The sequence below is a fragment of the Cajanus cajan genome, chromosome 7 (assembly GCF_000230855.2).
Source record: "Cajanus cajan strain Asha chromosome 7, NIPB_CcT2T_4, whole genome shotgun sequence".
Lineage (NCBI taxonomy): Eukaryota > Viridiplantae > Streptophyta > Magnoliopsida > Fabales > Fabaceae > Cajanus > Cajanus cajan.
In genome coordinates, this window is record NC_138523.1 from 59781553 (window position 1) to 59795367 (window position 13815).

The 13815-nt window shown below is 35.2% G+C and overlaps 3 protein-coding genes across 4 annotated transcripts; 1 reads left to right on the forward strand and 2 right to left on the reverse strand.

Moving 5' to 3' along the window:
- Positions 1-2278: 2278 nt before the first annotated feature.
- Positions 2279-4382, reverse strand: LOC109795736 (thiosulfate sulfurtransferase 16, chloroplastic-like). The gene is made up of 7 exons (XM_020355268.3): positions 4134-4382; positions 3949-4026; positions 3601-3711; positions 3397-3470; positions 2933-3003; positions 2783-2836; positions 2279-2368 (listed from the first exon to the last, which is right to left on the reverse strand). The coding sequence occupies exons 1-7, from the start codon at positions 4232-4234 to the stop codon at positions 2294-2296; spliced, it is 564 nt and encodes a 187-aa protein (XP_020210857.1). The 5' UTR covers positions 4235-4382; the 3' UTR covers positions 2279-2293.
- A 1184-nt stretch (positions 4383-5566) lies between these two features.
- LOC109795735 (serine/threonine-protein kinase STY17) lies at positions 5567-10815 on the forward strand. The gene is made up of 8 exons (XM_083061044.1): positions 5567-5656; positions 6541-6543; positions 7019-7120; positions 7516-7691; positions 7778-7885; positions 8814-8887; positions 9755-9930; positions 10657-10815. Exons 1-8 carry the CDS (start codon positions 5567-5569, stop codon positions 10813-10815), a joined length of 888 nt encoding a protein of 295 aa, XP_082917170.1.
- A 420-nt stretch (positions 10816-11235) lies between these two features.
- LOC109795734 (anthranilate synthase alpha subunit 2, chloroplastic) lies at positions 11236-13815 on the reverse strand. Of its 2 annotated transcripts, none has more exons than XM_020355265.3 (8): positions 13527-13815; positions 13274-13449; positions 13006-13195; positions 12723-12874; positions 12519-12634; positions 12142-12388; positions 12001-12057; positions 11236-11801 (listed from the first exon to the last, which is right to left on the reverse strand). In XM_020355265.3, exons 1-8 carry the CDS (start codon positions 13663-13665, stop codon positions 11598-11600), a joined length of 1281 nt encoding a protein of 426 aa, XP_020210854.1. In that variant the 5' UTR covers positions 13666-13815; the 3' UTR covers positions 11236-11597. The 2 variants fall into 2 exon arrangements, with proteins under 2 accessions (XP_020210854.1, XP_020210855.1); XM_020355266.3 differs by having other exon boundaries at positions 11549-11801; positions 12001-12052.

Genomic DNA, 13815 nt, shown 5'->3' on the forward strand with positions numbered 1-13815 from the left:
ACTACTCATGGAAAGGAGTAAGGAGGATAGTGTCTCCTCCAAAAATCTTGTGATAAAGGAAAGTCACTTTTCTATTAAAAATGATTGCAAAAAGACTTTTCTTCTTCACCAAGATTTTAGCTCTTTTTCTATTGCTGCCACGGACTTAGAGCTTAAGATCCACAACCTAAATAATTTTGAAAATAAAGGATCTCAAGTTCTTAGTTTTGTGAAGAAGAAGTGGACTTCACCTAGTTCTACTTCTTATGTTACTACTTTGGTGGTGCCCAAAGTAGACAGCCATTGTCTATTTAGGACTTCTCTTACTTTAGTTGTTCTAATAAAGCACGCAACCTTTGGTTTATATTGTTTATTAGATACATCTCATGGTGTCTTATTTTCTATTTTTGATCTTAAGGGAAGTTCAAACTTCTTTGAACTTAATTTTACTACTTCCCTTCAATACCAAATTAGATTCTATGACTCTTCTAAACTCTTTACACCCTCTTCCATGATGTATCTAACATATAATATGATCAAGGGTTGTCTAGGTAGTTTCCTTATTATATTCACTTTATTTTCTTGTAGAAGCCTAGGTTACTACATAGGGTGCTTTAGGCAAGATATCTTAGTATATAGGACTACTTCCTGAGTTTCTTATAGTTTTAGCACTTTCACATTTTTAGGATTTAGTTTTACAATTAGACTACACTATAGTGAGGATCCTATTCTTATGCTTAGAGAACCTATCCTTCCTAGTCTAAGGACCCCTTGCTAGGATTATAACAGGAATTCCTCATAGGGTGCACTTTCCACATATATTATATGAATATGTCATCCCTAATGCTTTGTTTTTTGTTTTCATTGTAGGTGATGATATCTTTATGGAAGGACCACTGGATTTGAGGACAAATCCTTTCGAAGGGGGAGGGTATGATGGAAATCTAATCCCCAACGATCCCTTTGGAAGAGGTAAGACCAAGAAGGGTGAAGGGTGAACCAAGGATGCTCACACTTGAAGACCATTGGGCCTTTAACTAGGTCCATGGTTAGGAAGCTAGAAGAGACTTCTACAGAGGAGGTGCTTCTTAGACCTTTGCTCTTCATGAGCATTGATTATGTTTCCTCTTATTAGTTTCTTGAGTTTCCATTGTACATACTTGTATAGTTGATTTCTTGTACCTTGTATATAGTAGATACTTGTATAGGTGTATTTTTGCCTTTATATTTGTGAGGCACTTTATTTCCTTTCTAGTAGCTATTGTATATTGTTTCTAGGGTAGGTCACTTGGGCACTTTGACTCCATTTAACCTAACCTAGAAATACATTCTTTTTAGTTTTTCTAGTAGGAGTGGCATTAGCAAAATAGAGAGTGTCCTTAGTAAGCTAGAGTGTGCTCCTAGCAATTTAGCCAAAGGTGGTCCTAGGCTAAAATTTACATATTGGACTCATTTTACTCCTAATTTTTCATAGATTTGATTTAGCTAGGTTCCATTCACATTGGATGAACCTAACTAAACCAAATAAACAATTTAAAAACGTGATTGGAGTAAAATAATTCCAAAGAGCCGCCCACCTAGATGTGTTCACACTTGTGTTCACACTTGGCCAAATAGCTTGGTGCTTCTCAAGCTTGGAAGCTTGAAGCACAAGCTTCTCCTTAGCAAGCTTACCAAGCAAGCTAAGAGAGAAGCTTGCTCTCCAAGCTTCTTGACCTTGGACGGTTTAGCTAGACCCAACCATGGTTCCTAGTGAACCATGGTTAAGACTAGCTTGCTCTCTAAGCTTCCTACTCCTATATTTTCGTTTTTACTTCATTGTAAAACACTTTTGATGTATTAGAGATTGCATATTCTGAGTTGAGTTCAGATTTCTCTCTTCCAAAAGTTCCTAAACCTCTTTGAGTGCATCCAATTCTCTTATCACTTCCATAGAAGAGTGTGGTGAGAATTGAAGGGGCTTATCTCTTCTCCAAGGAGTGGTGCCTCTTGGGAGTGTTCCTCCACCAACCGTGGTGGCTTTAAGGCTTCCTCCTCCATAGGAAGCCTTAACCAAGCATAGGAAGGATCAAGGAGTTCAAGGTCTAGGGAGGAGATTGAAGGAGACTCACATCAATCCGGGTTTCTTTACAAATCTTCCATCACCATCCTTCCCGCATTTACATGTACTTTTTTTTTCCCCATCTATGGATTTTGTTTTCCATTATCATCAGATTTCCATTGTCTTGGTTAAGTGTTTCTGCATTTCCATGCATGCAACTCCTCCCAAAATTATTCTATATACAGTTGCAGGTCCAACTGGAACTGGAACACTTCATTGTTCTGTTGGAAGTCCATTTTGTGTCCAAGCAGCATAACCGCCGGCCATGTCTGTGAGTCCAGTGAACCCCTACACAATCAGGAAATTTTAGTCACTAGACTCATTACACAAACTCTTAAGAAAGTAACTTTAATACTAATTCAATTCTACAAAATCGACTAATAAGATATTAATTGTTCCAACTTATATACTAGGTTGTACTTGTACTCATCCAATAACTTCAATGGTTTAATAAAGCTGAATACTCCCTTATTTGATCACTATTGAGACAAGCTAACTTTAGAGCTACCTTGTTCCTTTGTTTATGAAGCATTAAAATTGGAACAGAAAGGCTGAAATAGTCAATCTAGTTTGTATAGTATATAGCTAGCCATGAAAGATGCCTTGACGTGGAAAAACAAAACTTGATTTAGACATCATCCAAACAAACTAAGATGCTTGTTTTAGACTCCAAAATTAAGCCATTGAAGAAAAAATGCTTACTGAAGCTAGCAAGTCACTTGCGGCCATCATGGACCTTTTACCAAGCTGACACCCCTATGAAACCATAAGTCAACATCTGAATTAAGGAGTTTTAAAAATAAAATGTAGAACCTAATGACTCAACAAGAGTTTAGAAAGATATGCACTCACAACAATAATTTCATCATCTTTCCTAAAATGTGAAGCCACCTCTCTAAGAAAGTTGCTGTTTTTAGTCATCCCTGTATACATGAATGGAAAATTTATAGCGAGTCGTAAAGTATATTAATAAATTAAAAATTACCCAGGACCACCACAATACTCTGATGGGGTACCGTATTAGATTATTAATTTTTACAACTACTATTGATATTTTAATTTGAACTTTTCAACAAAAATACTTGAATTTCAAGGATGGGCAAAATTGAGTGTCCCGATTTACATAAACTCGAAACTATCAATTCATTGGATACAAAAGATAGCTACTCAACGGAAATCATAAATTGTTAAGTACTTTGGAACTACCAAATGTTCAAAATTTCAGCCAATTGCGACATAAGCAAACAAATTAAGAAGTTGTCTCTGTAACTAAGATGATTAAGATTTAATGTATTATTTAAGAACTGAAATAGAACCTGATCCAACTCTGAACATGTAAGGTATGTTAACTGCGCCAGGAGCGTGTCCAGCATGGTACTCTTCAGGGGTCCTGCATACAAAATGGAAAGAGATGAGGTTTTGGCTGATTCTACAATTAGCATGATTCCAAATATATCTAAACATGTTGTATATTAAACTTTACTAGTGACGAATGATAGTAATTAACAATAATCGCTTACCTTACATCCAAATACTTGTGACCAGCTAGAAGAAGCTCGTATGCTACACGCACAGGCACTGAAGTTGGAACTCTAACAGCCTCTAAATTTCCCTTCATACCAACTTCCCTCCTTCAATAACAAACACATAACACCATCCATCATACCTACTAATCACAATCTACGTTTGAATTGATGAAAAAAAAAAAACAAAATATAATAATAAAATTTAGATTCAATTGGTTGCCACGTTAGCTGTCAATATATATTAACACATGATTATATGAAACATAACTGAACAAAAGAAAACAAAACGTTATCGCTTTATGGAAGCTTATGAATCATGATTAACACTTCCTTCACACTTACCGGAAGTTTGGAAACTTGGGTGGGACAGAAACACTAAACCTTCCCTTGTGAGAATTCAGGGAGTTCAGAATTGAAGAGCTGCACGTAAAAACACTTTAAAGTTAAAGAAAAAGAATGAAAAAATAAAAAAATATATATATATATAGAAATATTAGCATAGAAGAATAGTTTGATTATTTTTTTACCTTGTATGACATAGATTGGATGAGAAGAGGAGAGAACGTGAAGGAGGAGCACGGAAGCAAGCGGCAGAGACATCAAACGTTGTTGCTGTCATTGCTTTCATCGCTGAGATTGTTGGAATAAACTACCAAATGCAAATGAGTGGTTCTTTTTTTATCCAATGCTTCCCAAGTCCCAAGCCAAATATTTGAAAGCTTGCATGATAACCACTGCCACCACACCTCTACATTTATACATACATACATAGAATATTCAAGAGCTTAACTTTTTTTTTTTTTTTTGGGTGCAAACATTAAAGAGGTCATGATATTCATTCATAAGTTAAAGCATTATTTTGCCATTATTTTAATAGGGCAATTTACTTTTTCTTATTTGAAAAGATAGGTTGCAATATGTTAAAATACATAAGAATTATATTTATACAATTTTAATATTATGTTATATATATCTTTTGTAAATATTAAAAGTAGACTTGGAATAACACGTAATAGAGACAATGACATCGTAATCATTCGTGAAGACCAGTAATGGATGTCCACGCCATCTATTGTTCAGGATTCCTCTTTTGTTCTTTCTCAACAAAAATCTAACTCTATTATTACTCACTAATTCATTTACTATTTTCTTAGAATGGCTCATTTTGTTTTACTCCTTTTGTAGGATATTAATCATAATCAATCCCCGGGGAAAGTTTTCATAGCGAAATCTTAGTAAATAGTGTACAAACAATAAGACAAATGAGATCATTAAATACATATAATACGTTGAATCAAATAAATATAATGGGTAAAATTCGTTGGTGCCAATTTACAAATGGTAATTGTTTAGTCAATAAAGGTTGGGAATAGAAAAAAAAATATATAAAAAAATCACGTGGGTAATAGGCAGATAATCACACCTCCACTCTCGTATAAACACATCCCCTTTTCAAAAAAATATATATAATTTATTGTATATAATATGAAATGCTAAAGAAGAGTGTTTTACTTACTGTTTTTTCTTGGGGGTGAGAGTGTTGATGATTACTTTGGCTTATTTCAATTGCTCTTTTATACTTTGAAAAAAGGGAAATTTCATTTACGTTGAAAGCTATAATTATTTGCAAAATCTGTGGCTAACTCAAATGGATATTCATTGCACAAGGATAAAATTCTTTGTGTTCTTAAGCGAGTTTAATTTTGATGCATTATCAATGTAAAAATGTTTTTCACTGTCTCATAATGATGAGTTATCACATCACTAGATGAATTTGATAATGTTAAAGACTTACATGAGGTGGCAAATTCGTTACATGATATGACTATTTAAAACTTTTTACATTATCAATGGCTTAAAATAAAATACTTCAATTATAAGATAGAACAATTGTACTTTACATTATGGGCCGTGTGTCACCCATTACTATGCATTGCAGTTAACTTCAATACTTGGTGAGATGGGACTGAATATTCAAGAAGCTCATGCATTTTCCACCAAGGATGGATTTTCTCTGGATGTCTTTGTCGTTGAGGGATGGCCTAATGAGGTAGGAAGAACGTAGCTAAGCAATGGCCTCATAAAATCACTAGCAAGTGTTTTGGGAAACAGAGGGACTTTATGTATACCTTGACCAACTTCTTGCTATGAGTATGGTTTGCAATTTTGAATTTGTAAAAGATATATAATACCTTTAACTTCTCATCTTTTCATGGCCTGTTTACCTTTTCATTTCAGTACATAATATGTGATTACTAGTGTTGTCTCTGGGGCATTTCTGACAATCATGTTGTATGGATATGAATAGATAAATATGACGATTATGACAAATTTTGAACCTGGGGTTTGTTATGAACTAGTATGCTTAATTAATTTATTGTTGCTTTCTAAAACTGATATTAACAAAACAGAATTGTTGCAATGCAACACATCTTCAGCCAACAAAATTTAAAACATTCCAATTTAAGCCAAGATGAAGTATAGACAATAATTCCAAATCATAGCCAACAAAGAGATTTACAGTTATTTTATAAAAAAGAGCAAATATAAAGAGAGAGAGAGAGGACTGATCATGATGCAAGGGATGGTGCTAGCTGATGCCCTGCCCAATACTAGCCAAAGCACAACTGTTGCCGCTGGATGTAGGGGCCAAATTACCAACATCTGATCTCTTGCAAGGTACCTGTTATGTAGCACTAAGGAAGAGGGCTTGGTTACATCATTATCCAATAAAAAGAGGCCTGTTCAATTAAAAGTAAGATTGTTGCTGCCATTGATTTTTTGGATCTACCAGTGCATTTTTGGCACATTTCAAAGCCATGTCTCAAATGTTTCAGATAAAATTAACGTAGAAAAAAGATCACTATAATTGTATCTTCCATATTTATAGGATCTTTCTTCTGTTAATGTCTGTGTATGCTTCATATGCATTAGCTGGTAAAAATAATTCTTCGTAACCGTATCTCTTATCGCAGTCAATATTTGAGACTTCCTGTTTCAAGTTTTAATTGAATTCCTTTCCAAACTAACTTAGGAGTATTCTTTACAAGCTTCCTTAATGATCATGCAGTTGATTTCCACAACATAATGAAATTGTTATAGCAATAAAATATTAGAGGAAGGTTTGAGGAATCTTTTTGTCAACATTGAAATTGACACGTTACATTTTGTTGAGTTCTCTTTTTGTCTGCAAGCTTTTTTCTTTTCTACTTCTTTTGTTTAATGTAATGGCTCCTAGCAAGAGTGGTGGCTGTCATGTAAATTTATCAGGATTTTGAATCTTTTGCCTTTCTATCCATTGATTTTGTTACATGCAATTCTTACATGTTCATAATAGTTTTTTTCCCTTTTCTTATCTAATATTTGATTTTTATTTGTATAATTCTTTTGTTTTTCCAATTATATTATCTAGATCCAAACTTCTTGTATCCATCGATTTTTCCTTTTTAATCACTTGTTAGAAAAGGTTGAGGAGCTCAAAGGTGTGTTGGAAAAGGAAATTTTAAAGGTTAAGGTATATTCTCCTTTTTAATCACTTGTTAGAGATATAATACAAAAACCTTTCACGTGTCTTCACTTAACACCTTATGTTTTTGGGATAGAGAGTGCTCATGACAATTTCAAAATACTAAATCCTATATTTTTTTGGAAATATCTTAATTTTTTTGCTAGTTGCTTTAAACCTTGATAAAATGGCACCTATTCAAGATTAAGCAGGGTATATGAGATTATTGTAGTTTTTTTTTTTCCTTAAAAGAAAGGAACTGGTATTAATTTGGACTACATTTGAATAATGGCAACATCTGGTAAAATTAATATTTCTTTGCACTCATGTTTCATGCAGACAACAATTTTGTTTCTCATTCTTTTAAAGACTTGTTGATATAAACTTCCTTATTTGTTTTCCAGGATCAATGCATGTCAAATCAGGGCATGCATTATGCTGCCAATGAACAATACCAGGCAAGGGTGGAACCCTCCCCTCATTTCATTCAAATACCATCTGATGGAGCTGATGTCTGGGAAATTGATACCAATCAGCTGAAATATGAAAACAAAGTTGGCTCTGGGTCATTTGGTGACTTGTGAGTTGTTGATGTTTGATGTATATTTGAACTGTACATATCTTTTTAACTGATGTCTCCTCTATGCATTTCTTTAAATTCTTTAGGTACAGAGGCACATATTGCAGTCAAGATGTGGGTATCAAAGTTCTTAAGCCTGAGCGCACAAGTACAGATATGCTGAGAGAATTTGCACAGGAAGTTTATATCATGAGGTTTGTTTGCATCGTTGAATGTACCTCTGTAACTTCTATTCCCATTTACAGAGATATTTGTTTCTCGCCTATCTGCCTTGTGCTGGAGCTTCCTCTTTCCAGTTTACAATTGTTCATTTTGTATTGTACTAGACTATAATCTGGCTTGCACGACCTATAACTGTGATGGATGAATGGAAGTGGTGGGCTTGATGTTGTTTGATAAATTATCTGGATATATTGTGCTATTTATAGTGGTTTATTGTCCATTGAGGATATGCCTTTCTTATTATTCGCCTGACTTGAAAATATGAACTGGTCAGCCATTATTATACTTCTGGTTAGATCTTTTCTGTCTTATTTTCTTCATTTTTATCTCAGTTTGGAAACCAATAAACCCTGGCAGCTTGATACAATCTTATTGCTCCTATTCCAAAAGAGACTTTCTAAAGCTCTTTTACATTCATGCACACACATGCTAAGTTGTGTTACCTACACTGCTGCTCGATTATTTAATGTAAACCAGACTCTAGTTGTAATTTAATTTTTTATGGTTCTAAAAGAAACCCACATTTTAGTTATATGATTTCAATTTTTATGGCAGACTGATTCTGTGAAAATTGGCATCATAGACTGTTAAAATGTATGGATCAATTGATTAATAAATTTTGACTTAATTGCAATCACAAGAAGAACTTCTTTAAAGAAAAACTGTCTGAATTATTTTCTAGACCATTCTGGAAAAGAATATATTAACTAAAAATACTGTCTCAATTTCAGATATTCATTACATCGAATGCTTTTGAAAATATCTAATAATATTTCAATCTTAGTGTAACAGTCTATCCTAGTTTGTCAGTATTGGTGATTACTGATTGGTGATATGGTATTGTTGCAGTCCTGAGTAATCATTCTACCTTTACCAACTCTTGTTTATCTTGGATTGCAGGAAGATTCGACACAAGAATGTTGTTCAGTTCATTGGCGCATGTACTAGGCCCCCAAGTCTTTGCATTGTTACTGGTAAATAGGAGAGAATCCTTAGAATTTTTTATGGCATATTTATGTTTCACGGAATTTGTTTGTTTAGAGGGTGAGCCTTGGTTTAATGATAATGTTACTGCATTATAACTTGGTGATCATGGATTTTAAACGACCTCTCTGCTTATGGCTGAGGCTACTAGGAATGGCAACGGGACGGGTCGGGTACGGGTTTTATGATACCCGTCCCCGTCCCCGCGACACAAACCCATTCCCGTACCCGTACCCGCCGGGTATTTAATTTTTATCCCCATCCCCGTCCCCATCGGGTATCGGATATACCCGTACCCGTACCCGTACTCGTAAAAAATTATTTTTTTTTTGCAAAAAAAATTTATAATATTTTTAAATTATTTTTTATTATATTATAATTATAATTAGATTATTTCTTTATCACATATTTTAATCAAGAGATTTCTTAATAATTATACAACTATAAATATTTTACATTATAATAAATAATTATATATAATAAAATATTAATTTTTTTTAATATAATTAAATCGGGTACCCGTACCCGTACCCGGTCAAACCGGGTATTCCCCGTCAAAGTCGGGACGGGTTCGGGTATTACCCACGGGTACGGATTTATTTGCCATCCCTAGAGGCTACCTACATTTTGACTCTCCCTGCACCCTTAATGGCGGAAGCCCTGTGCACATGCCTTCCTTTTATATTTATGTTGTTTATTTTTGTAAGTTATGCTAGCTTTCGAATCTGTATAATATCTCTGTTAACCTATACATGTTTTATCAAGTACTTTAATTTCTAAGATGATTCTGGGTGCCATATTCAGTCACATGATAATACAATTTTTTGCTTATGTACTCATGTTTATGACTTTATCAGAGTTTATGTCTAGGGGAAGCTTATATGACTTTCTGCACAAACAAAGAGGTGTATTTAAGCTTCCATCTTTGCTAAAAGTAGCAATTGATGTTTCCAAGGGAATGAACTATTTGCACCAAAATAATATAATTCACAGGGACCTCAAGACTGCCAATCTTCTGATGGATGAAAATGAAGTAAGAGGATTCCATGAATGCACACATTGATACTGTCTGTTGCATTTTCAGTGTTATCGGTCTATGTTTTGCTGCTCTCTGTATGTATATTTGGTTTTGTAATAGAGTCCACTACTTGTAAGTTTATTATCCTGAGATGCTATCATAGTCTTAATATTTCATTCTTACCCCAAAAAGAAAAGAGATTAGTTTACCTATTCAAGGTATTATATTTTGAATCTGGGATTTAACTCCTTTAAAGTAAATGAGTACACTTCAGTGAATAAAGAACAGTTATAGTCATTGATTAAAAAATCAATGGTTGAAATTTCAGGGACTTATTTATCAAGCTATGAAGTTGCTAATCAATGGCTATAACTGCACTTTAACTTCTAAGGTCAACTACATCCCTTTAGAGGAGAGCCAAATGCTTGAATCTAAAGGCTACTAGCCTTTGCTTATGTCTCCCCATTTTTCTCCTATATACTAGTTTGCATCTATTTGGTCCCCATATTTATTGATGAATGAAAATTGATTGTCATCTTGAAAGTTGAAACACAAGAACCACTGTAGTTTATAATTTGTATAAGTTCAAGATGAGTATTTGTGTGATGCAGAACTCTTGTCAGCATTCAGTAAAATATGTACACAGATATGAGAGGAAAACAATAGTTTTTCTAGAAGAATTAAAGTATCACTAAAATTATCATTTTATTTGTACTCAAGTAGCATGTTGTTCCTCAATAGGTGGTCAAGGTTGCTGATTTTGGGGTTGCGAGAGTGCAAACTCAGTCTGGAGTGATGACAGCTGAAACTATTTGGGGTTGCCCCAGGTTTAGGTTGAGTAGAAAAGAGGGCAGTAGTGGAATAGGATCCAAATCTGTTGGTGACAGAATAACTATTTGATTCAGTAATAAAATGGGATCCAGGGAGTTCGTTAGAATTAGTTGAGTTTTGCAAAAAAATTGGGAGAGAACTGGGTCTCTTTGGTACTTGGGTGAATGAGAGGAGATTACTCTCTGCTCTGAATCACATTAATATACCAGTGATGAGATTTTTTTTGCAATAAATACTACTCATTTTTTCTCATATTCTAGTCCAGTTCTATCAGAACCATTCTTAAAAAGCCTATTGAATTCCTTTAATCTACACAAGCATGACCTGGGGTTAAAGATAAATATTTTGCAAATCATGCATATTTATATTAGAGACATTTCATGAAAATTAAAAAGAAAGTTATCATCGTAGAAAAGGGCATATCAAGTGATATGAGTGGTGTATTTTGAGTGAGGAGCAACTCTTAATCATTTAATCTTGCACCCAAGATTAGAACCAAAAGACGTGACTTTTTATAATCATCTTGTGACCTTTCAATAAACTTCTTATCTTTGACCATCCATGTAAGATCCCAACTGCCAGGAAGTGCTCCTATAGCCTTTTCACCTGAAATGTCCCCAAGGTGTACGTGTGTGGATACTCTTTTACTTTTTTTGTGCTGTTTCTCAGCAGCAATGAATGCTTTAAGAGTCTAGCAAGTGACATGCTTCCTCTTTCTAGAAGTTATACCTAGTTTCTATTAGTGTGAAACCAATATATCTTTTATTTTCCCCTTACTTTATGATATTTTTGTTTACATATCTAGATAAAGGGTTACCTCCGAATTTAGTCCTCAAATTGCAAGTCTTTAATTAATCTCTGTGAAACAGAAGATAATAAGCCAGCAATTGAAAACCAAATACCTTTCCAACATCATTTCTCCCCAAATCAACTAGCATTACATGCTCTGCACATTGTTTTTCATCATTCAAAAGTTCTTTCTCCAACATGATATCTTCTTTTGATGTTTTTCCTCTTCTAACAGTACCAGCAAGGGGCCTATTGGTGATCTTTCTCTGTCAAAAAGGATATGAAATGCCTATTAATACTTGTTAGACTTGTAATGAAGTTCATAATGTTAACAAGTATAGTAAAATTAAAGAAACCTAAAAAGGGCTAATAAACAAGAACATGGCCAACTATAAGCATGTGTTAGATTATTGATATTGTTGAAGAAGTAAATTAATTATTTTAGTCATTATTGCACAAGGTTACCTTCTTCACCCGTGTAAGATTTTCTGGACTTGAAGCAACCAAAATACTCCCTCTGGCCTAATACCAATATATTTTCCAACAAGTTAACTATTGAATGCAAACTAACTAATAAAAAGATAATGACACGAGAAACTGGAAAACCTGCAAATATGTCATATATGGACTAGGATTAACAATCCTCAATGCTCTGTAGACTTCAAATGGATCTGCAAAAGTTCTCCGTTCAAAACATTGACTCAGTACAATTTGAAAAATGTCACCAGCCAGTATGTGCTCTTTAGCCCGCAACACTGCACTCTTATATTCCTCATTTGTCATGTTTGACATCTCCAGTTTTGGACCAAAGACATGAGTGTGTAACTTTATTGAACCTGCAGGCAGCCTTGGGCTGAAATTGACAATTATAATTGTACATACTGAAATTAAACTCAACGACCAAACAATGTGATCCTTAACCTTGATTAGAAATGTTAAGCGAAAAAGGAAAAATAATGGGAAAAAAAAAAAAGTTTACTTACGTAATTATATCATGCACCCTAGACACTAGAGTTTCCAGCCGCTTCATTCCATCATTGAGGGCCTCCTCAGCAGAAGAATATCGATCTAGCGGAACCCAATGAATCACGTAAGCTTTCTGGGTTGAAGAAAGTCAGAAATCACATATGCTTTCTTGGTCCAATAGTCACAAACATTTACACAGCACCTGGCAAACATAACCTTACCTTTTCAACATGATCAAACACAATCACATTATCATAAAGGCCCAAATGAACATCAGGAAGGTTTCTGTCATCAACTGGAGCATTAGAAAATGGAAGTTTCTTCTTTTCAACATAGCGCATTGTATCATAAGAGAAATAGCCTACCCAACCTCCTGCAAAGAGAAAATGGCAATCAGTCAAAAACATACATTGTGAAGCGCATAACAAAACTGCTTATACACACAACAAACACAATTCCAATAAGGAAATGGCAAAATTAGGATTAGAAGTGGATTTGACATGCCACAAAACGCTTCGGGAAGCTCATCCATGAGTTGAGGCGTCCACTTCTCCATGATCCTACGAGGAATCGCCATCGGATCCTCAGCAATTTCCTCATTCCTGCGCCCATCCGCGTGGTCCATAACAGTAACCACGTTCTCTTTCGCCACAATCTCCATACACGGTTGTGCTCCAACCACACTGTACCGTCCCTAATCAAAATCAACACAAACTCAGTACACACAATAACTCATTCACAAACAAATAAAAAAAAAAAAAATCGCGCTCACGATCCTAGAAAGCTGGCCTGGCTCCACCGATTCGAAGAGAAAGCTAGGAGCATCTCTCTCGTCCTCCTTAACCAAACAACGGTACGCAAGGACGGGAGTGAGGTGATCAGAAAATATGCATCGGTGGAGAGGAATCACGTTCCCGTTCTTGGAAGCTTCGAGAAACTTCTCCGCAACTGAATGGAATAACGGTGGACGAACTAGAGAGTGAAGAATGAATAAAGAGAAAGCGAAGTAGGAGAAGGAGAATGACCTAGAGAAGGAGATTGAGCAGAGCATTTCACGGTGACGGCGAGAGGACGGTGGCTCCAGCTGGATCTGGAGACTGAGGCGCTTCGGTAACCGTAACCAACACTCGGAAGAAGTAGGGCTGAATGAGCAACCGACACCATGGTAGCAGGCAATGAGTGAGGCAAAAGTCAATGTAAATTGAGAAGAAAAGGGAAGGAGTATCACAAACAAAGACAACGACAAGTAGCGGCGTGACAGACGACGGTGACTGCTCCGCTGAACGTGCCGCTGCTGCCGGTTACAGTTACCAT